Raw genomic sequence first — 25,149 nt, 5'->3', positions numbered from 1 at the left:
AGCCATATTCACCTTCTTCTTTCTTTTACCCTCCCTCTCCCATTAGTGATGTCCTCTTAGTGTGACCTGTTTTTCACACTATTTCTTATATTTGTTTTGGGCCTATATTCCACATGTAAGAGAAAACATGGGCCTTTGTCTTTCTGAGCCTGGCTTACTTCACTTAACATGATATTCTCCAATTATATATATGTACACACACACATATCCACCACATTTTCTTAATCCATTTATCAGTTGGAGGGCAGAATGATTTTATCTTGAGATAGTCAGGAATGTGCTGTTTGAGATTATGCAGATCTGAGTGAGAATTGGACTCTGTTGTGGACTGGCCATTTGACTCGAGCAGAGGTGCCTGAAAGGGGACACTTGATCTAAAAGCTGAGCCATAGGAGGAACTGGTCCTGAGGAATCCTTCTGAGATGTTTGTTAGGCTGTGAAATGAGAACAGGAGGTGCCTGATGGGGTTCCCATAGTGGGAGGAGCTAGCAGAAGACCTGAGAAAGAAGCCACAAAGTTCTCCAATCATAAAATCACTCACTCACAAAACCCGGGATCTAAAAATTCCAGAATTCTGAATTTTACATGTTTGTCTAAAGTCACAAATTTGTTCTCCATACATATAACCAAGTCTAAGAATTCTGAGGTATAGGAGCGAAATGTTGAAAAGCAAGTTCTGAATAATCACCTGTCACAATTCACATTTCACATTTCTCCATCATTTAAAAATTTATATAGGCGGAAGTCGTATTTTAAAAACAAACTTTGATGACTGAAAAGTTTTAAAGCAGAATTCAATGTAGCAGAACTGAAGTTGAACAAATCTGATATAAAATTCATGAGGTACATGCTTCTTACTTTGCCATATGTTAAATATGAATAGTAAGTAGGTCACAAAATGATTGTAATTAGTGCTGCTTTTGTGTGGTTAAACTGGTTCTAGAATCACCCTGCTAAAAGAGAGATGAAATCAGGTGCTCTGAGTTCTTCTAAACATAACCAAGACACACCTGTCCTCCTTCTGGTTGGGAGGAGAGGAAGGCTTTGGAGGAGAAGGATGGAGGCATGATGGGACCCCAGACCACCTTCCAGTGGGAAGTAGGAATTAACAAGTGTTCTTTCATACTTTCTAGAGGTTTTTTGTTTTGTTTTGTTTTTTGGAACATTGTGAATGGTGGAGGTAAATCCCACAGAAAAAAGAAGGGTACTACTGTTTCCTAACTAAGTCCTTCTTGATTTGCTCTGTCTATGCTGTAGTGATTCCTACCAGAGAATTGAAGTCTGGCTGCCAAGGTGAAATCTGGGGAGGACTTTCTTTAGCCTTTCTCTTGCTTGGTTGGAACTGGGAGCCTGGGGTGGTGAGTGCCCTCGCTCTCCTTCCAGAGGTGATACATGGGTTAAAGGAAGAACCTGGAATTCTAAGTAGATTTTCATTTAATTTAATAAGTAGGCCCATCTGTGAGGTAAAGGTGTGAGTTATTGGTTATAAACTTATAAACCTCAATTTATCAAGTAGATTTTTTTCATCCACAAGTCCCTGGCATGGTATTAGGCATTGGGGATTCAGAACATCACATGAGAGAAGAAATTGGTGAGAGATAGCCACTGTGAAGAGGGAAGGTCAAGGTGAAAAGGCGATATTTGATCTGAAAACTGGATGGTAGAAGGAGCCAGCCAGAGAGAAATGAGAGAAGAGGAGGGTGAGTAAGAGAAAGTTTTAGAAAACATGGACCAGTCAGAAGCTGAGTTTTTAAAAATTTTACTTTACTCTTTAATTAGCATACATTGATAGTATGAGGGGGGCTCATTGTGATAATATCATAGATGTATGCAGTGTACTGTGAACAAGTTCACCCCCTCCCTTCTATTTTTCCATCCCCTTTCTTCCCTCACTTTACAAATAGTATTTGGTGGGTTTCACTGTGAACATACATGTGTGTATGAAGCATGTTTTGAGCCTTGTCATGCCTCAGTATCCTTTCCTTTCCTCCTCCCTCCTCAGCTGACCCCCAGACATTCCCCCTCTTACAGTCATGTCCCATCATCATCACCATCACTGCCACCACCATCACCATCATCACCACCACCACCACCACCACCATCATCATCACCATAACCGTCACCACCATCAGTATCACTACCACCACCACCCCCACCATCACCACCACCACCACTACCACCACCATCATCACCATCATCACCACCACCACCACCATCACCACCACTATCATCATCACCATAACCATCATCACCATCACTATCACTACCGCTACCATCATCACCATCACCACCACCACCACCATCACCACTATCATCACCATCACTACCACCACCACCATCACCACCACACCATCATCATCACCATAACCACCACCATCATCACCATAGCCATCACCACCATCACCATCATCACCACCACCACCACCACCACTATCATCATCACCATAACCGTCACCACCATCACCATCACTACCACCACCACCATCACCATCATCACCACCATCACCATCACCACCACTATCATCATCACCATAACCACCATCATCATCACCGTAGCCACCACCACCATCACCATGATCACCACCACCACCATCATCATTTTAGGTCAAGATTCCACAAAAGAGTGAAAGCATGCAATATAGCCAGAAGTTTTTAAGGGGAAGGAAAATGCTCAGTATACCTGGAGATCAGCAAACAAGTGCGAAGGTCAAGCAGTGTGGCCATAGAGATGGATGTCAGACCACATGGGGAGGGGACTTGTAGCCAAGATTGGTGGAGGCTGAGAAGGGGCTGGACTTGTTGGAGCAGCGTTGGTGACCACTGTGATGTCAGCATCAGGAGAATGTGAGGAGAAGGATGGGAAGAGGTTTAAAGTTAGCATTTGTATGGTGGTGGGGGGTTAGAAGTTCCACATGGCTCACTGGTTTTTTTTTTTTGGCTTTTATGGGGAAGTAGATAACAGAGGTGGACAGATAGGTAGACAGATAATATAGACCAGCTATTATGATTACATTTCTAACAAAAGTAATAGGATCACTAGAAATAACCAGTCTGCAGTGGCAGAAAGTTGCTGTGTCATGTCTCATGATAGACACAGATGTCACCAGCTCTTTGCATTGCATTAAAAATTCCAATTGCAGCACATGTCCATTGTGTATTATCATTTTCCCATTTGTCTATAATGTCTTTAAAAAAAACTATCCAAGATGAGAGCCAGCAATACTTTAGCAGTCAAATCAGAAAGCCCTCAACTGGGAGTGTTTTTTGGGAAGCAGGCATGTGGCTGCAATGGGCCATCCCCTGGTGTGGTGTGGCCATGACGACTGTGCATATTCACTGCTGGACTATCACTGTTTATGCTTGATGGAGACGGAGATTCAGATCAAAATAGTGAGTGTAGATTCTGATGTTTGAAAATAGTGTCAGTTAACAGGTAACATCTTCCAGAACAGTTTGGAATTCTTGGAGAAGAATTTACTAGATTTTTTTCCTGATTTTGTTGAGAATTACATTACGGTTTATAAAATGCATACTTACAATACAGTCTCTATGAAATTCATGCTTGCATGGATAATATAGTCACAGTAGGCTTGTCATACATGTTTTCTGGTGGCATGTGTGCCAGAAAAACACACATATTCCAGTTTAATCAGCAAGAAATATTGCCCTTACATTTGCATATGCTAAATAAGTAAATATTTATTTATTTGTTTCTATTTTATTACTTAAAGGTGAATGAGATTTTTTCTTGCAACTGATTTCACTAACTCTAATTGGAAAAGGGTTGTTTTCAATGCTATTAAAATATAAGACCATTATTAATTGGAAAATTGGTTCTTCTCGCTCTCTCTCCCCACCTACTTGGTGGTACTAGGGCTTGAAATCAGGCACTCCACCTCTGAACTACACCCCCAGGCCTTTTATTACTTATTTTTTACTTATTTTTTGATAGAGTCCTGCATGTTTTCCTGGGACAGCCTGCACTGTCATACTCCTACTTATGTCTCCCTCCTGGCTTAGATGAAAAGCATGTGTCACCATGCCCAGCTTTTTTGTTGAGATGGAGTCTCACTAACTTTTTGCCCAGGCTGGACTTGAACAGAAATCCTTCCAATCTCTGCCTCCTGAGTTGCTGGGATTACAGGTGTGATCCCACACTGTTTTCTTTTCTTGTTTTTAAAAAAAGTCTAATTTTAAGCAAGACCCTGGTTTTTTTTTAAGCAAGCTGGGTGCACTGATGCATTCCTGTAATCTCAACCACTCAGGAGGTGGAGGCAGGAGGATCTTGAGTTTGAGGCCAGTTCAGGTGAAGGCAGCAAGACTCTGTCTGAAAAACAAAATATAAACAAAAGGGCTGGGAGTGGAGCTTAAGTGGTCAACCACTTGCCTAGCATACATAAGATTCTGGGTTTAGTCCCCAGCACTGCAAAGACCTAAACCAAACCAACCAACCAAACAAATGAATGAAAAACACTAAGCAAAATAAAACTGAATTTTAGAAATTTGTACTGACAGGGGTTTTTTTGGTGTTTTTAACCAAAGTTTTAAATTTTTGTCTTTCTGAGATTTTTTTCCCCCAGAAAATCACCCAAATGGAGTGTTCTATGGACAGAATTGTGTTCCTCTAAAATTCATATATTGTAGCCTTAGCTCTCAATGTGACAGCATTGGAATATAGAAACTTTGGGAGGTAATTAAGGATAAATGGGGGAGAGGAAGAAAGAGAGGGAGAAGAGAGAGAGAGAAAGAGAGAGAGAGAGAGAGAGAGAGAGAGAGACTCTGAGACTTCTCTGTCCTTGGTATGAGGACACAGTGAGAAGGTGCCCACCTGCAGTCAGGAAGAAAAGAAAGTCCTCACCAGAAACCAACTGTGTTGGTGCCATTTCTTGACCTTCCAACTCCCAGAATTGTGGGAGAATAGATACCAGTTGTTTGAGCCATCCAGACTATGGTATTTTGTCATGAAAATCCAAGCAGACTAACAAGGTGGCACGAGAGCTAAACACTTCCAGTGATTTCTGAGTTCTTCTGAGACATGTTAATGACTAATGAGTCAATGAATAACTTCACAATAAAACAAACATTTGCAGAAAATTGATTCCTTTAAAGATTAATCCTAATTAATTAGGATTGTCAGTATCTCATGCCTGTAATCCTAGCTACTTGGGAGGCTGAGATCTGGAGGATCACAGTTCAAGGCCAGTCTAGACAAATAGTTTGAGTGACCCCTATCTCCAAAAATAACCAGAGCAAAATGGATTGGAGGTGTGGCTCAAGCAGTAGAGTGCCTGCTTTGCAAGTATGAAGCCCTGAGTTCAAACCCAAGTCCCACCCCCCAAAAAAATCAATCTACATATGCACATATGCATATCACAGGTGCTCTTGTGATAGAATTTGCCATTGTATCTTCCTAAGTCATTCACTTGCTGCTTGTCATTGTCTCTTCTTGTGAATTTTAAGTGAAGATAGAATCAAATACAATCATTCACTTGTAGAAAGAGCCAATGTAGTCAACGGGTTTCAGTCCTAGAACTGTGAGCTCAAAGCTTAAGATATTGAAATAGCAGTATATATTCTGGGTAAACTCTATACAAAGACCTATCTTTCCAAAACTGAGGTGTTAGATGGCAGAACAATGATGATGAAGGCTATGAAATCTCTTTGGAGAGATGGATAAGGGGGTTGCAGGCACTAGCTGAAGATGGCAGAGGTCCTCAGGCAAGAGGAGCCTAGGGTTTGAATAACGTTGGAGCATTTGGACAGGTGCATTACTCCAAACTGCCCATCCTTCTGACATGGCTGATCCCTGCCTAGTTGGAACAAGCTGCATATCCACATCCAAGATGGAAGTCTTGAAATTTTCTTCAAGTGATATTTGAGTTTTTTGACACAGCTCTATGTCCTTATTTTCTGCAAATAGTCTCATTCAAGCCAGATTTGAGTGCAAAGAGAGACCACATGGAAAAAAAGAGGAAGAAAAGAGCAAATTTATTGATACAGTCATCCCTGGGTGCATGGGATTGACTCCAGACACCTTTGGATTCCAAAATCTACTGGCATTCCAGTGTCTTCTACAAAATGGTGTCATATTTGCATATAAGCTACACACATTCTCCTTTAATCATTTCTAGATAACTTACACTATTAATACAATGTATCGTTTAGATAACAATGACAAGGAAAATGTCTGCACATGTTCAGTATAGACAGAATTTTTCTGAAGTGTTTTTGTTCCACAGTTGGTTAATGTACGGTTGTGGAATCCACTGTTAGGGAGGGCTGGCTGTGCACACATGACTCAGGTCAAGACTGAAACATTTTCCATTTATTTCATTTGCATTTTATTTTTATGAAACATGTGGGAAAACAGCCAGGCAAGCACACATTACCCAAATTTACTTGAAGTAACTCAGGTTGGGTGAAGACAGAATTCACTCCCCCCGAGTTTCTCAGGCAGGCTCATTACCTCTTTCATCCCAAATGTGGAGTGGCCACACACTGTGGATTCCGTGGGACAGTCATGACTTGAACCATTCAGCATGTTTTGCTTCCTGTGTTTTTATCTTATTGTCAAACCTCTGTCTCAAGTTTAGTACAGTAAATTTGGACACGGTTCCTAGCCAACCTTAATTTGTCATCACTGTATGAAAAGGACACTTAACCAGCTAATATGACCATCAGTGGCAGATGCTAAACCCATGTGGCTTGAAGCACACTCAAGACCAAATGACTTTAATTCAGCCCCACTACTAATCCAGCTACCCACCCAAACCCTAGTGGAGAAAAGAATGCCAGGTACAGGGCAGAGGTGAAGGCATGACAAAAATCTCTGGCTTGTGTTGGAGGAAGGAAAGAAGATGCAGGCATAAGAAAGGATTTGAGTGCTGATGGCTCATGCCTGTAATCCCAGCTACTTGGGATGGCAGAAATCAGGAGGATGGCACTTCAAAGCCAGACAGGGCAAATAGTTCAAGAGACCTTACCTCAAAAAAAACCCATCACAGAAAAGGACTCAAGTGATAGAGCGCCTGCTGAGCAAGCAAGATATAGATACATAGATACATATCTAGGCTCTTTTGGCAATTCTGGACTAAAGTGGGGAAATAAGAGAAAAATCAGACAATGTTTTCATCCTAGAGACTTAAAACTAGAGGTCATTTCTTTTTTGTGGCTAAAGAAGTCTAGCAAAAAGAAAAAAAGTAATTTAATCAAACAAAAGATAAAAGATAGGATGAATTAGAGGTCCCTTATGTACCTGGGTAAAATGTCAGGGTAATTACTTTTGCCATCTCCTTCTCCTTCCTGTGTTTGGAGACTTCTGGCTTCTATCTCCTAGTTATCCATAAATTATATAATTGACTATTGTCACCCCACCATGTGGCAGAAGACTAGAACTTAATACTTCTAGCTAATAGGGTTAATCAAACTTTTCTTTTAAAATGTGTAAGGAAATGGAAATACTACCTATACTGATTGAATCATCACACATGACATACATATATTGATTCATCATAGATATGTACAATTGAAATAATAATAAAAATAAAAGATGCATCTTCCAAGGGACCCAGAGGACTTGGAAGAGTCTGAGAAACCTAGGTGGCCCACTTCTGAAGCAAAAGCCCAAACTGTGTACAGATCTCTCTCTCTCTCTCTCTCTCTCTCTTTTCCCCTCTCCCTTTCCCTATCTTTCTTTCCTTCTCCTCCCTCTCCCCCTTTCCCTCTAACTGCCCTCCCCCCACCACAGGACCCCAGCCAGCTCCCTCTAAGGGGTTGCCCTGTTTTGGTGGAGCTCTCTGAGTCCTGAGGCTCCTGAGGGGATGGGATAAAAACAGGATAGAAGCAACCTGGCATAGGACGGTTAATAAAATGTCCTGCCCATCACCTATACACTGGAGACCACCTACCCTGTAAGCTTCAGACTCCTGAGTGTGGGCCAGGTGAGGAGGCAGGGAGAGCCAGGAGTGCTGGGGCTCCTGAGGGCTTCAGGAGCTGCACAGTGAAGGCCAGAGTACCTAAGTGTGTGTGTGTCTGGGGGACTGGGGACCAGCACATACACCTGGGGGGATCCCGGAGCAGGAGTCTTGCAATGCCCTAGGGCTAAGGATGAAATGCAAATTAAAGAAAGATGACCAGGTAAACCCTCAAGATTGCTCATACTGGGGAAGGAAAATGAATGAAAAGGTGGCTTCTACTCTTTTGTCTATATTACTGTAATTTTCTTTCTTTTTTATTTTTTAGTATGTTTTTATGGGTTACAGTGGGGTAGTTTGATACAATATATAATAACGTACTCAAGATAATTAGCACTTCTATCTCTTTAGACATTTATGATTTAATTGTTAGCCAAATGTGTACACGTAACAATGTTTGGTTTGTTGATTTATTAAAATGCTTATTTTATATGTCAACAAAGGTCATCCTACTTGTGAGCTTATGAACATATTATTTCTTCGTTATTTTCTATTCAAAATCAAACAATGAAAAGAAACGAGGAGGAGCTCTCTTTCTGGTTTCAGACAAAATATATTTGCACATGAAAACGAGCAGGTGCAGAGACAAGTACTCATGCTCACCTCAATTTGCTTTTCAGATACACATCTGTTTCTTAAATAAATTTAAGAAGCGTGTGTCTTAAATTTATTGTTGATAATATTACCACTGTAATTTTGGTTTAGCAATATTATATACTCAGTTAAGTGAAAAGAAAAACGTTTTTTCAGTCAAGCTTCCAAAACTGACTCAAAACACACCTGAATGGTGATTAGCTATTTTATTCAGATTTCACATTTATATGGCTAGATTTTATTTAATCTTTAAATGGAAAATTAATATTTTTTGAGAAATTCTAGTTGTTATTTTTTAAGAACTGTTAAGAGCAAACTCCTGCAATAATATTTTCTTATAAAAATAGCATAAGACTGTATTAGTTCATTTTGCTTTATTATAATAAGATAACTTTATAATGAAAAGAGGTTTCTTTAGCTCAGAGTTTTAGAGTTTTAGAGTATGGCTTAGCTGTGCTGAGGGCCTCCTTGGTTATATCATGGTAGATGGCAATAGTGGGAGAGTGTGGGCAGGAGAGACCACATCTCAAAATAGGAAGTGAGAGAGACTGAGGTCCTGCAGCTCCTTCTGAAGGCAAGTCCCCAGTGGCTACAGACTTCCCTCTGGGCACCATTTCTGAGGGTCAGACCTCCACACTGAGGACCAGGTCTCCAGCCCATGGACCTTTGGAGGGCAAGATCAAAGCATATCCACACCACAGCCAAGGCATACCTACAAATTCTTACTTGAGGAGAAAATTTTGAGTAAGATAGTCTTCATTTTATTCTTGCTAGGTTGTTTCTCAATATCAAAATCAGCAGTCATCTTATTAAAAAAGAAAAAAGTAAGTTATCAAAACTAGGCTGGGAGAAGGATGGTTTTTGATGTAGGATTGATCTGATAAATGTTTCCCTCCTGACTTGGAAGTTACTGAATTTTCACCAAATCCTTTGTGGGTGAATTGAAAACGATTTTATTATTTAGACTGTAGCTGAAATTCCTACTGGGATATGGAGCATTTGTTCTAAACAGTTCATGTTTTTTTTAACCTGTTTTGTTTTCACAGCACTGGAGTTTAAACTCAGAGCCTCACACTTGCTGGGCAGGTTCTTTACCCTTAAGCCCCTTTTTCTGTTTGGTGTTTTTGAGATAGGGTCTCAGAAACAATTTGCCCAGAGCTGGCTTCGAAGCATGATCCTCCCGACCTCTGCCTCCTGAGGAGTGGCTAGGATTTTAGGCCACAGGCACCTGGATTTGTTTTTGCTTATGATGTGACCTCATTTTAAATTAGTTGTGCCCAGCATGACATAAGCTATTCAACCAGATTTTTTTTGGCAGTACTGGGATTTGAACTCAGAGCCTCATGCTGGCTAAGCAGGTGCTCTGCATCTTAAGTCATTCCACCAGCCCTCATCCAGAATTTAATGGTTAATGAAGATGTGCATATGTGTTCTTTTTCACATATTTTAAGCACATGTTGTAGGCACAATTAAAAATCTCAATTTCTAAAACATGCAATTGGTCAATTGACCAAATTCTTAAAAGAGCAATACATAGTTGTGTGTGTGTGTGTGTGTGTGTGTGTTGGCAGCACCGGGGTTTGAATTCAGGACCTCATGATTGCTAGACAGATGCTAGCAGACTTGAGCCACCCCACCAGTTCCCATAGTTATTCTTTACAAAGATCTTAGAAAATGCAAACACATTGAGTCATGAGCCTATCTCTGGCAACATGTTAATTGTAACTCAAAAGAGTGACTCTGCAGGCAACAGTCTTTTCTTAGTACAAAAGTTGTATTCATGCCAGGTAGAATGGGTGAATATAATAGCAGTATCTAAAATGAATTCTATAGAGCTCATATATTACACTTGTCCCCATTAAATAGAGCTTTCTGATTACTTGTCTTTGGTATTTCTATTTTTTAGTATAGGGCCTTTTTTTTTTCCTTCTTTGTCATCAATATTTACAGTCTCGGAGACTCACTTTAATTTCATGGTCTATTTGATTTCCCCTAAAATGTCATTAGCATGAGCCCTTGTTTTACATCTGAATAAGTAAATACACACTTGAACATGCAATACTATTTGGTTAAATAAATTCTAAAAAATATAGAAAAATAAGCATTCAGAACAAGTGAGAGATTTAAGGTGATAAATTGAGAAATTTACTAACAAATAAAGGCTTTGTCATAATATGATTCTGGTTAAGTCCCATGCCACTTACAGAGGTGGGATATTAAGAAGGTTGTTTTGGCATAATTGTTGTGAGAAGGTGGGTAATCCTGTGAGAACAGAACCTTCAGAGTCACACTGTGAGGAAAATGAACCTGACCTAGCCTTGAAAGCACATGTTTTTCTTTCTTTCTTTCTTTCTTTCTTTTTTTTTTTTTTGTAGTACTAGAGTTTGAATTCAGGGCTTACAGGTTGAGCCACACCACCAGCCCTTTTTTGTGATGGGTATTTTCAAAGTAAGGTCTCTCTAACTATTTGCCCAGGCTAGCCTTGAACTATGATCCTCCTGATCTCTGCCTCCTGAGTAGCTAGGATTACAGGAGTGGGCCACCAGCATCCTGCAGGATGCATGTTTTAAGGTGCCACCAATCTCAGTCCTGGTGTGCTGTCAGATTTCTGTAAAGGAATCTGAAGACTTTAGCATCCAAGCCAGCCCAACAGAGAAAAATGTACAACAGAACTTCAGTGTAAGGACTAAGGCCATTCTAATGCCTGCTGACTGGTTCCCCAAAGTTGGATGAGGTGTAATAACTGCCACATCAACTCCATACAAATGGAACTGAAGAGCCACTCAGCTTCTCAGTCACCACGGGCCACCAACATACATTCAGAGTATAGGTTTTGACAATAATAAAATCAGCTAATCCCATGGTTATGAATCTTGATTTCTTCTTTTTACCAACAGTTTGATGATAAGGATGGGAATTCTTGAGCGAGTGAATTTTCCACCTTTAAAAAAGTTGTGATAAAATACAGATCTGGGAATGTGGCTAAGTGGTAGAGTGCTTGCCTAGTATGTGTGAAACTCTGGGCTCCATCCCCAGCACTGCAAACAAAATAAAACAAAATCCCACAATATGTGGCCTCCTTTGGTGATGGGAGAGACCCTGACTATTTGCTTGAAAGTTTCCCTTCATCTACTTTGACTTAGAAGCACTGGATTCCCCAGGAAAATGTAAAACCGTCACTATAAATTTTGAGTTGTTATTGAACAAAATGTGCAACATATATAAAGTATTAGAAATGTATAATGTGTATAAAGAGCTCTGAGGCCCCATGGAGTCTGTCTCGTTTTGAACAGCAGAATAATGTTGGCCGTCCAAAACATTGCTGGCAAGCCTGCCTCCAGGATGCTGGTTTCAGGCTTTCATGTTTGAATGGACATATTTATAGAAATTCTGCTTCGCAGTGGCCAGAGAAAGGCTCTTTTGAGGTAGGCACAGGGATTTTTAGAAAAAGCTTACCCATAACAAATGATTTATTTATATCTCTGGGATGTATGTTATTCAGAAAATAAACAAAAGAACCAACAGCCAAAAAGAAAGAATTAAGCAACTGGAGGAAGAGATTAAGAAGCTGAAAGCTTTTTCTCGCTCCAGGTTTTCTTGGTTCCCTCTGCTTCCTTCTCCCTTGTTTCCAAGGAGGCAGGTATTGGTGTCCTAGACAGATGGTTTTCCGTGGCTGTGGAAATTTGTGTGGGTGAAGTCTCTCCCCCTCCAAAGGCTCACTGGAATAAAATGACAAAAACAACTTAATAGCAGTGTAGACACACACATTTATTACATCCACGCAGCAATCATAGTGTAACTTCTTACTTTTCCAAGTGATTCAAGAGATTTTAGATTTCTAGAGTGAAGGCATGCAGACAATTCTTCGGGCTGTAGTAAATTTAGGGAAATTCAGTGGTTTTGGAGAAACATGAAGTGGACTGGCACAAAGTCCCTCAAGTCCACAGAACAGACAATGGACTGTAAAGGATCCTCCTTGGAACAGTGAACACAACTGATATAGAAGGCAGTGATGGGTGACCACAGTCTGTCCAGGCATGTGGACAGACTTCAGCTTTCTCCCAGCAGTATGAGTTTCATTAGCAGAAGCTGAGAGAAGGGACCAGATTGTTTCTTCTTCATTGGGTCTGGACTTTAGGCAGACAGGGAAACTTCCAGAAAGTTTCTTCCAGCATTTGGAGCTGGGCAGTGGGGAGAAGCAAGACAAGGTTAAAGGGACTTTGATCTTGAGCCTCCCTTAGTGTCTTTTAATTTCCTATAGATCAATCTTCTCAGCCAGTCAAAAACAAAACAAAACACTATATTTTGGGAGTATCATTCTAAGCTCCAACATCTGGAATTACTTCTCTGTGGAAGGGACAAAATATCAGCCTTATTAGACTATCCTAACATTGGCTGTCCTAGTCCTGACTCACCCCTAAGAGCAAATCAAATATCAAATACACAAAACATAGCTGAGGATCCACAAATGATTACGAGGGAAAGTCAAATAGTTGTTGAAAGTGTATGTGGAGGAAAGCTTGAGTTGTTGAGTGGTTGCCCTGGTAACCTGGCAGAAAAGGAATAAGAAAGGAATGAAGCTATCCTGGCAATACAGGAACAGAACCTGCAGTGAGAGCAAAGTAACTCATTTTTCATCTCAGTGTGAAGAACAGCCCTTTCCCTTCAGAAATGCAGTGACTCAGACATCATAGTCTTCACAGCCTTCTTACTCAATGTTGCTCAACCTAGGAGCTCTTTGCTATTGCTCTTGCCAGAAACTTCCTGACAGGAATTGTTAGAAAAATAAATAGTTGGATGATAAGGACAGATGACTTCTCAGGTCTTGATAGCAGCAGCCCAGTTTTGGGAAAAACTCAAATACAATACTAAACAAAACAACAACAACTTAAACTTAAGACGTCAGCCCCAGCTGTCCAGTCAATTATTCACAAATGGAATGCACTTTATTGGGAGCCAACAATTAGAATGTTTTAATGGAAAGTCAATATGTCATTATTCTAAGCAGTCAGGATATTAGAACAAAAATTCTAGAAGAGATGAAGATGCAAAAGATGCAACCCAACCTAGGCTTTGTCAACTTCTCCAGATTTTTCTCCCAAGAAATCAGACCAGAAATCATTGGTGCAAACTCATGACTGACATTGACAGAGGGGAGGATAACCTGAGTTGGGGAAGGGAGGCACCTAGGTTGTTTTCTTTTCTCATCTTCTTTTTGGACCATGGAGCCAGCTGTGTGCTTTACAGATTCTTCTGGATTTTCTTGTTTTAGAGTGTCAGTGTCTCTGGACAGTCTTTTCCTTGCTTTCCTCCTCTAAGATTCTTGGACAAGAAGATCCTTTGTTAGAGGACTGTGCCTTTCTCTTGTCTATTGGTAACTGTTGGGAAGGCCCTCTGTGTAAATCAGTGGCTCCCATATCCTGCACTCAGAATGTCATGTTTCTTTAGCTCCTTGGAAGCAAGACGTCTGGGCTGATAAATATGTCCTTCTGAAATAAAATGGGGGCAGGTAGTATCTTGCACTGGGGAGATAGCAACTTATGAAAAGAAACATCCATCTTTATGAACACTTGGAACAAATATACCACTATAGTAAAACTATATCTAGTAAATCTTATTATGATAGCTTACAACAAAAAAAACCACGACCACATGGAAACTAGTATTCTTCTCTTTAGCTCAAATACAAGAAATAGAAACTGTAATTTAAAAAAAAAACACTAGGGAAAGGTACATTTGTAAAGAAGGTGCATTTACCTTGTAATATTTCTAGTGAGAAAGGAAGGGACTTTTAATAAGGAAGGTGGAGCTGTTTATAAATTTGTGTAAGATTTATAGAAATAGATATGTTTCTGAGTATTCGGGCAGCTGTAGACCCAACCTGGCTGCTATTTTAATTGCATTACCCAAGTCAGCTAAGTATTTTTGTGCCTTGGGTTTATGTTCAGGTTTCTTTTCTGTAACTTTCAACGAGGAATCAAGGTTCCTCTTTGTATTTGCCTATGATGGCTGTGACAGGCTTCTAATATATGTGGCAAGGGATCTTGTGGGATTTGAAATTCACCTTTTATATTCTCCAGGCATTCACATGGGTATGTAAAGTAATTTTCCTCACCTTCGGGCTTCACGCTAATTCAATATGTGGGTGATTTATCAATAGCTGTTCACACTTTACTTGCTTATGAAGAAGAAAATTTAACTTTGCTAAAAATTTTAGCTTCTCAAGGACATAAAGCATCCCCAGATAAATTGCAATGTTGTCAAACCGAAGTCAAGTGTTTGAGACAACTGTGACCCAATGAAAAAAATCATTCCATTCCAAAGTGAAGCCAACTACCACCAAAAAAGTTCCCAAGTTTTGGGGGTGAGGAAGGAGTTGCAGTCAGTGGTGGAACTCTGTCCTTCCTGAAAAAGAACCGTGTCTGCCTGAGACATTCCATTCTGTGACCAGAAGCAGCTGAAGGAGTCTAGGCCCAGTGGCTCACGCCTGTAATTCCAGCTATTTGGGAGGCAGAGATCAGGAGGATCACAGTTCAAGGTCAGCCCAGGCAAAAAGTTCCCGAGACCCTATCTGAACCAAGAAAACCTGGGCATGGTGTTATGCACCTGTTATCTTACCTACAGGAGGAAGCACAAATAGGAGAATTGTGGTCCAGGCTGGTCTGGGCATAAAGCGAGACCCTGTCTCAAATATAACCAGTGCAACAAGGGCTGGGGGTGTGACTCAAGTGGGAGAGTGCCTGCCTAGCAAATGTGGGGCCCTGAGTTCAAACCCCAGTGCCACTAAGAAGAAAGGGAGGGAAGGAGGGAGGGAGGAAGAAAAGAAGGAAAGAAGGAAGGAAAGAAGGAAGGAAGACTTTCAAAACCTTTCAGCACCCAAATTGTTTCTGCACCCCCACTGGGAATTCCCGATGTTGGACTGGTTCCTTATTCTGTCAGAACAAAGGCATTGCTAGAGATGTGCTTACTCAAAATTTAGGCTCCTGTTGGTTACTTTTTTGTGTGGTGAGATTCTATTGCTCTGGGGATGCTAGGCTGTTTCTAAACAAAAGCTGATTGCAAAGAATCAGCTTTGACCCCAGGACATGGGATGTCTTAGACACACAATTTGCATGTTCTACCTTATCCTAATGCTGTTCTAGACAGATAGAATCCTCCACTCCCAGATACTCAGTAGTCCAAACCTGACCAAATAGATACACAGCATGGCCTTACTGTCATAAAAGATCCATGACCTCAGGATGACATCACATTCTTATTCCCAATGTCAAAAAATTTTCACAGATGCAGCTCGTGTGAGAGACTCAGAGAAAAACACAAAGGGGTCTTATGTTGGAGGCCAGTCTGGGCTATGTAGTGAGACCCTGCCTCAAAATTAAAGCAAACCCACACATCCTATGCAGGAGACTTTTTTTTTTTTTTGGTGGTAGTGAGGATTGAATGCAGTACACATCTTACAGAGAGGACTTTTTCTCAAAATCTACTGTAAATTATTATAAGTGTAAAAATATGGTGAAATAATTTTGCTTTTCAAATGATTTTTGATGGCTCAAAATGAAAATTGAAAATAGCAAGCAAATATTCTAAAAGTTTTTGGAACTATTATCATAGATAGCTATTCTTATCCGAATGATAAGCCATTTTCCATAATAGCACATTAATCATAACCATTTTTTTTAACTAAGGGCTTCACACTTGCAAAGCAAGCGCCCTACTACTTGAACCACACTTCCAGTCCAGTTTTCTCTGATTATTTTGGAGATGAGGTCTCTTGAACTATTTGCCCAGGCTGCCTTAAACTGTGATCCTCCTAATTTCAGCCTCCCAAGCAGCTAGGATTTCAGGCATGAGCTCCTGGCATTTTGCTTAATCATAACCATTTTAAGGTGCATAGATAACATCTAATACAGGGAGAAGGTCACATGGATCATCTGGTTTAAGGCCCACAGATTCTTGTTTGAAAATATATAGATTGGTCTTGTGAATGTCTGATGGTCAGTTACTGACAAGTATACCTGCCAAGCAACAAATGATTACAGTTCACAGCAGCAATAACAGCGAAAAAAGTTAGAATGCTGATTTAATAATAGTTATTCCCTAGCTAAATTACTAATCTGGGCAGATTGGGAGCATCATGGATGAGAGAGTGAAAACACTCTAAGTAAGTTACTGTATGGCTGGTGGGGAAGGCTGGACAGTTAACCTGGGAGGAGTCTAGAGATGAAAACGGTGTGAGCACCAATGTATCATCCACACAGCAAAGGCAGATGCTGGACCATAGGCAGACCAAGGAGCCTCACCTAGAGAGACCTGACTCATGACAAAAGTAGCAGGATCAACCCTGACAACTAGTTCCCATTATGTGCTAAACACTAAGAAGGGTTGTGAAAATTGAGAAAGGGCATTAAAAGTCTTGGGAACCCTAGCATAAAATTCAACCCACCAGGGGTTTGTTGTTCTTGGAGAATTCCTGACTGTGCAGCAATGCCTGCTCTGTGCTAGAACTTGGCTGGTCATTGAAAGTCTCCAAGAAGCCACAGATGGCCCCAGTATGACAGCCTGAATGAGCCCGATGGTTACTGATGAAGAGACATCTGAGAGCAAGAAGACCTCCTGATCAATGTTCCACAGCACATTTGTCCCAGATCCAAGTTAGGTGAATTTGCTGTTTCTTTCAAAAGGTATTTTAACATTTAATAGGGTCACTTATAGTCAGTAGCAATAGCTCAATAAGACCCCTTACTAAACTGTGTTATAGATGGAGTTATTGTCAGAATACACAGAGGACTAAATGGCTATTTCTCCTGTCACTAACTGAACTGCTTTAATGCCATCTGAGTTCATCTTGAGTAATACCTTTCCTCAAGGATGACAGTGGTGAACATGCACAAGGAAGCACTTATTTACTTGTCTGTTTATTTCCTTGTTTAATTTTGCAGTGCTGGGGATCACACTTGGGGCCTCATGATGCTAGGCAAATGCTCTGCCCCTGAACTATACCCACAGCATCTTGAACTGTCTTCTTTTTACACAAGAGCTACACTTTGTGTTAGTCTTTTTTATTTATGATTCAAATGTGACCAATTAATTTATTTTTATTTTTAAAAATGGTAGGAGATTCAAATATCAAACAAAATACATTCTCTGCGATTCATTTTCAAATGTTATATTTCTCTCTCTTTTTTTTGGCAGTATTGGGGTTTGAGCTCAGGGTCTCACACTTACTATGCAGGCGCTCTACCACTTGAGCCACTCCACCAGACCTGATTATGTCTATTTAATTAATTAAATAGATACATATATATATGCTTAAAATACAGTCCATGTTGTCATTGATTTTTTCATTCATTTTCTGTATAACGATTATGTTTTTCTATACTTAAATGTAAACACATAATTTTAGATGGTAATTTGAGCACTATAGAAAAGCCTGGATTTCAAGGTTGTCTGCAATGTGCCTCCAGGTGAATGGACCCATCAGGTGACCCGCCCTGGCTCTCACAGCTAATTAATGAAAATCCAGCACCACCACTTACACTTCTTATTCCTAGTCAGGAACCCCCACTTTCCTCATTTTATTTATGTTAATAATCATTAGTGTATTCTAGGAGTTAAGAAATTATTAACTGAAATAATAAATGCAAGAGCACGTATTTTAAAATAATTAATTATAGCTATTCACAAAGCCAATTATAGGTATTAACTTAAATAAGCAATTTTGCAGGCTTCCTCACCTTCTATAATCCTCTGAAAATATCAGGGAAGAAACAGTCACCCCATTCTTGCCTAATGTCACCTGCCAGTGATGGGCCACAGACCTGAGAGGGGAAGAGAGTCAGTTGGAGAGTCAGAGGAAGGACGATGACTCACAAAGAGTAGTGGGGGGTGGACAACCCAGATTTTCCAGTCCCTGCCTTAGGGAACAGTGTCATAAAAGGAGGCATCACTTAACACAGTAATGATGATGATAATAGGTGATATTTGGTAATTATTATTCACATAATCCAGTCCTGTGCTAAAAGACAAGGTAAGAACCTTGTGAGACTTGGGTGTCATTTCCTCTGTGCAGGGAAGGTGATGTTCCCCAAGTCAGAGTCAGAGAACCAGTACAATTGATGTCTTCTCTATCAGTTTCCCAGCATCTTTGTGAGTGCTCACTGAAATACTGTGTGGAATTGCTTACTGCAGGAGCGGAACATAGCAGAGGCTTGATTCTTATTTTAGAATCTCTGAGATTCATTCCTATAACTCATTGTTTAAAGTAAAGGTTTGGTTAAAAGCAATTTTATGGTGCTGTGGATTGAAGCCAGGGTTGTGTGAATGCTAAGCTGGTGCCTTGCCACCAAGGCACACCCTTGGTCCCCACCCTACCCCTCAAAAATTCATGAAGGCAGAAATGTTTACAAATTTGTAACCGACTTCTTCAAAATGATTGTTGGTGAATCTTATATTAACAAAGTGAGTTTTTCTAGTTAAGGCTGCCTATTTGGTCTGTCTGTCTATGTATCTATCTATATCTATCTATCCGCTTGTCTTCTTATCTACCTACTGTCTAGATAATCTAGATGTCTATGTAGATATCTATTTACATAGATATTTTGGCAGTACCGGGGTTTGAGCTCAGTGTCTGAGCACCAGTCAGGTGCTCTACCACTTGAGCCACATTCCAGTAGGGTCTTGTGTTTATACCCAGGCTGGCCTGGACTGTGATCCTCCCATTTACACTTTCCACGCAGCTGGGTGACAGGGCCATGCCACCATGCCTAGTTTATCGGTTGAGATGGGATTTCGTGAACTTTTTGCCTGGGCTGGCCTGGAACCAAGATTTGATCTTGGCCTTCTGTGTAGCTGGGATGATAGCGTTAGCCACTGTGCCTGGCTCCTAGCTGGTGCCGAACACTAAGGGTGTAATGGATTTGACTTTTCATGCAGGAGACCTTGTACAGGATGTCACATGAGCATCATAGCCCTGCCTGCCTGTGATTGTTAGGTGTGACCAATGTAACCCTGAAGAACCATTCAAAGTGGAAGTTTGGAATTTTCTCAATAATGTCATTAATTCCTAAGTTATTTAGGAAACATATCTAACATTTGTGCAGGGATCCCAAGCCACAGATTTCAGTGGCTGCCAGGCTTAACTAAGGAACATGCAACAGAAACTGATTATTTCATCTGAATATATTCACTTTGATCACTGGATATAACAATTGTAGTGCTCTCAATGACAAAATTCACATCAAACCTAAGTGACTCATCATCTTTCAATAAGAGGGACCTGTGCACATGTGCACAAGACACACACACACACACACACACACACACACACACACATGCATGAATGGTAGAGTAACACTATGAAGAAGTAGTTCATAATTTCACAGATTCATTATACGTATTAACTGGTTTGATCCTGACCAAGATTTTGCAGGTAGATTATCTTTCTACTTCATCAAAAATGATGGTAGCTGGGTGCTGGTGGCTCACACCTGTAATCCTAGCTACTTGGACCCTAGTTCAAACCCAGTCCCATCTTCCCCCTGCCCCACAAAAAAAATGATGACTTCCACCTAGGTCACACTCCTGAGGGAGGACAGCCAAAAAGAATTTGAGGGATTGTGAATTCTAAAAGCATTCTCTAAACCTCCTCTCCCAACAGAGCTGTCTTCTACTTGTCTCTAAATGAAGATTTAAGCCTCTGCACAGCTGCTGAAGGCTGTGTTTCCACAGATACCCAAGCCCCACTCTCTGGAGCCTTTGTCATTTTCTGACTTAACAAAACAAGGCAGGAACAACGAGTCTTTATATGGAAACATCTGTTTGTACTGGTCTATCAGCTTGTGTCTATTGTGGAAACTCTTAAGGCCAAATTTGAATTAAATGAGTAAGAGACTACACATCATTTTTTTAAAAGACATTATATTTTATTATACAATATAAGGTCATTTTAATAATAAGCCCTAAATGTTGTGTTAGTGAAATACAAGTATAGACCCTCTCTCTCCAGAGTATATTCCGCTTAGTTTCCGTAGCTTTATAAAATAATACTTCATTTGACTGGCATACTATGAAACTGGTTATAATTCTAATAAAATATGAATACTGTGATTCCCCAAAATTAAAATAATTAATGGATTATATATATATGTAGCCACACACACATCTTTATATATGCACTCAAACATTTGAATGTATGTATTTATTTTCATGCTGGGGATGAAACCCAGGGCCTCATTCATACTAGGCAAGCACTCCACCACTAAGCTTTATCCTAGCCCTAAATAGTTTTTAAAATATTAAATATTAAAATTTTAATCATCTGTAAAAACATTTGACTTTTTATTCTGATCTCTGAGTAGTAAACAATGTTTCTATCATTAACAAGATTTCATCTGCTGTGTCCATAGATTATGAGGTTATTACTCTTAAAATTTCTTAAATAGAAACCAATCTGTTTTAATTCTATTAAGCAAAAATAAAGCAATAAATCCTTGTGCTATGTGATGCTGAAATTACATTAAACAAAAGTATATTTTCCAGAGTTGACATTTTAAAATAAATGAGGGAAAAATATTATTTGTTATACAAAGATAATCAAACAACTCTGTTTTGATAGATTCCTTGGAAAGATATTTATTGTGCTGCTTGTGCTGAAATTAAAAAAAAAATCTTGTCTGCTGCAGGCAAGATTTTAAAATTCTTTGAATGTTAATGTTGGAAGCAAAATGTTCCTTGGTGAGTGGGTCAGCTGAATGTCTTGGAGATTAAACTCAAATTAGAACCTAAGTAGAGGTCTAGAGTCTGGTGGCTGAACTCAGTCTGCTGAGTGAACCACCTGGACCAGCCTTCACTCATGGAAAGCTCACCTCCAGGGATTGCTAGCTAGCTCACTTGCTGTGTGCTCCATCTCCACAGCTAGGTTTTACTAAACAAATTTTATAGATAAGAAAGTTGAAGCTTGCAGCAGAATAGCAACACAGGACCATGGAGTTGAAAGAGCTGGCGCTGGGCTATGCATAGGTGTTCCTAACTCCCCCTTGAGATGTGGAGGGCTGAATATTTCACTTGAAGTTGGTAAGGCAACTGTTAACTCTTAAAAAAATGGTGTCGATGGAGGGAAAGATAAGACTTAGTTGAGCAAGAAAGAGTAAAATGATGTAAGTATGCTGGAGTTGGCGTCACTAACCATAAAGGAACTTTTGCCAAGTCTGACAGACACACTGGCAATGAAATTGATCACATTCACTTAAGACACTTTCTATTTTTTAGATTTTCCATTTATTTACAGCAAGAGGAGTCCACAGGTGGTCCAAGACCATGCAGACTATTTATTCAATTTGTTCTGTTTGTTGCCTGGCACATTCTTTAACAAAACAAAACAATTAGGCAGGTGACATTCTAGGGTCTTGTTGAACTGGCCTCTCCCTGTTTTGGTTAACTGCATGCTTCAGGAAAAAGCCATTGTTCTACAAGAGGGGATCAGAAAGTATAAAACTTACACATCCCATTACTATTAAATGAGTCTTTTACATTCTCTGTTATGTAGCGTTGTATAGCCAAATTTAAAAACTCTGATTTAAGTGTTTATTTATTAGTGACCTCATGAACCTCTCCTCTCTGCCCTCCCATGCACTTTCTTTTTCTTATAAAATCCACACACGATGTTAGGAAATCCTAGCAAAGGGGTCTGAAAAGTTACACAGCAGAAAAGCTGTGTCAACAACAGACTGGTTAGAAATACCTTTTTTTTTCCCCTATGATTTACTTCCCTGTGAATGGTCATAATTTTGACCTTATTTATTGTACTAGTCATCGGCTAGTCATCTAAAATAAATTTCTACATGCAGGAGAATCAATCCTTTCCTTCTTCCTATGTGTCATAGTTTTTGATTGTTTTAGGCTTTTTGGGTTTTTTTTTTCGGTTTGAACTCAGAGCCTACAGCTTGAGCCACTTCACCAGCCCCCACCTTTTGTGATGGGTATTTTCAAGATAGGGTCTCACAGACCTGTTTGCCTGGGCTGGCTTTGAACCATGGTCCTTCCTGATCTCTGCCTCCTGAGTGGCTAGGATTACAGAAATGAGCCACTAGCACCCATCTAGTTTTGATTTGTTATTAACATGTATGAATTAGACATATTACTGGGGTCCAGTGTGATGTTTCCACACATGTGTGCTGTTCAAATCCATCCCCTCCCCATCTGAAAGCAAGACAAAAAGTATTTAAAACAACCTTTTTTGCACTCTCTCTGGTCCTCGGCACGGTTGGGACCATGTGACTGGGTGAAAGCTGTCCCCCTTGCCCTGGGCACATATGGCACCCTCCTCCTTCTCCTCCTCTCCTCTCCCTTCTCTTCCCCTTCCCCTCCCTCTCCCCTAGACTCAGGAATCAGAGCCCAGCCGTCTCTGTGGTTCCTTCCCTTAAGGCCTAGCCTAGAAACCACAGGCTCAGGAAGGGAAGACTAGAGGGGAGGGCTGTGCCCAGGTTTGGCATAGGATTGCATCTGGGGCTTTTATTTCTGTTGCAGCCTCCATCCCAGGTTCTCAGGCTGAATCAACTCCACACACAACGCCACTGCAGGCCCAGCTCCACCTAAGGACATATACTCCCAGTGTTCAGTTTCGGGGGTGCCACATGTGCCCAGGGCCCCTCCCACTTCCCTCCCTCTCCCCACTATCTTCCCCATCCCCTCCCCCTTCCCTCCCTCTGTCCCCCCATGGAGACCAAAGAATAGCTCATTTAATAGATTTAATAGATTTAAGATGACAGTATATGGTTAATGGACTTCATATATCTATATAAAACACAACTTAAAATGAAGAGGAAGATAGCTTTGAAACAGGGTTGTAAAACATGGTAAACTGTCAATTAAAAGCTGTAACCTCAGACAGAGCTGTGAGGAATTGCCCATTAGAGCCATGCAAAAGTTCAGGACCAAGATGAAAGGCACCATGCAGAGGTGTAATACCCATTCCTGCCTTTCTTTGTCTCCACTTGTAAATAAACTTTCCAGAGCAGGTCTCCCCTGCTGTTCTTATCTAAATAACACTAGGTCCCTAGCTCGCTACCAGCCCAATTAACCTAAACAATCGAACTCACTGGTTAGGACACCATGACCTGAGCACGTCTTTGTAACCTGATGCCCTACACTACCTTTTAAATATCTTGTGAATCCTTTGTTGGGGCTCAGACACAGGTACACGTCTGGGCCTGCTGGCTTAAAATTAAAATCTGAGTTCTCCACTCCTCTGAGTGTCGCTTGGTTTCTCCTCTGACTATATTGCCACAACAAAAAAATCCTCCTGTAATTGCTTTAAGTGGGGTAGGGAGGGGGCTAATGGGGAGAGACGATGGGGACAATGTACGTAATGTACAGTATAAGTCTAATTGTACATTAGAGATCTAATTGTACATTGTGCCCACCTCCAAAAATTGTAAATAATGTGCAGTATAAGTCTAATTGGAATTGCCACTATGAATCCCCCTCCCCGTATAATAAAAATTTATTTAAAAAAAGATGTAGGAAATGTACTTTTTCTCTTAAGTATCATAAAGGTACATAATCTACTCTGGTAAATTATTTAACTGGGAGACTCTAAAGAAAATTATGACAATTAAAAACCACTTTGACCATTTGAGCACCTGTGGCTCACATGATTCTAGCTACTTGGGAGGTTGCGATTAGGAGGATCAAGGTTGGAGGTCAGCCCAGGCAAAGAATTGGCAAGAACCTATCATTTAACCAGAGTAAAATGGACTGGAGGTGTGGCTTAAGTAGTAGAGCACCTACTTTTGCAAGTTCAAAGCCCTGAGTTCAAACCTCAGTCCTAGTCAAAAGAAAAAGCACTTTGACCATTATGCTATTTTAAGTTTGTTTAGAAGGAAATTCCCAATAATAAAGTTAAACATGCTATAAGCTATGCAAGTGAGTTTGTCACTAATCATTTGATCCTAAATAGCCAAATCTTTATCTTTTGGAAATAATAATTCAAAGTGCTGAATTCAAGTTGTCAGCTTTTAGAAAACACGTAAGTCTGAGATCCAGATAAAAGGGTTGAATGAGACACTGAGTCCAGGCTAGCAGTGCCTTAATCATGACCTGTCATTGCCAGGCCGAGGCTGTCACCATGCAGTTTTGGCTGTGGTGACGTGGACAGTGAACACACTGTGGACTTGAGAGGTGACCATGTGAATGTGACCTTCTGCAGGTCCACTGACCCCTCTTTCCATTCTCCCCAGGTACTCCCAGGAAACACCAATGCAGACAGCGTGGTACACACCAGGCTCCAGCCCCCCTTCCAGGCCAGGTTCCTGCGCTTCCTCCCCTTGTCCTGGAACCCCAAGGGCAGGATCGGGATGCGGATAGAAGTGTATGGATGTGCATATGGTGAGTGTCAACTGAACTTGACCTTTGCTGATGTTTTGAAGAACAGTGTGGGCAAAACCGATTTGGGGGGAAAGCCTTTTGCTGTTGTCTCCCACAACAACGTGGCCTGTAATTACTCTCTTTTATAGTTGAATTTGGAGGTAGATGAACATGAACCAAAACTTTTTTATTTTTATATTTGCAGAGTTTAAGAAAGGAC

At 40.5% G+C, this 25,149-nt stretch overlaps 1 protein-coding gene across 1 annotated transcript in view; it reads left to right on the top strand.

Moving 5' to 3' along the window:
* The window catches only part of LOC109675963 (contactin-associated protein-like 3), a 203,046-nt gene that overhangs the window by 82,797 nt on the left and 95,100 nt on the right, over positions 1-25,149 (top strand). The window contains exon 4 of the mRNA XM_074052428.1: positions 24,803-24,950. Within this exon, the coding sequence (XP_073908529.1) occupies positions 24,803-24,950 (148 nt within the window). The remainder of the gene's footprint in view (positions 1-24,802; positions 24,951-25,149) is intronic.

The sequence above is a fragment of the Castor canadensis genome, chromosome 13, assembly GCF_047511655.1.
Source record: "Castor canadensis chromosome 13, mCasCan1.hap1v2, whole genome shotgun sequence".
Lineage (NCBI taxonomy): Eukaryota > Metazoa > Chordata > Mammalia > Rodentia > Castoridae > Castor > Castor canadensis.
The sequence above is the reverse complement of the archived record's forward strand: the minus strand, read 5'-3'. Positions and strand labels throughout refer to the sequence as shown.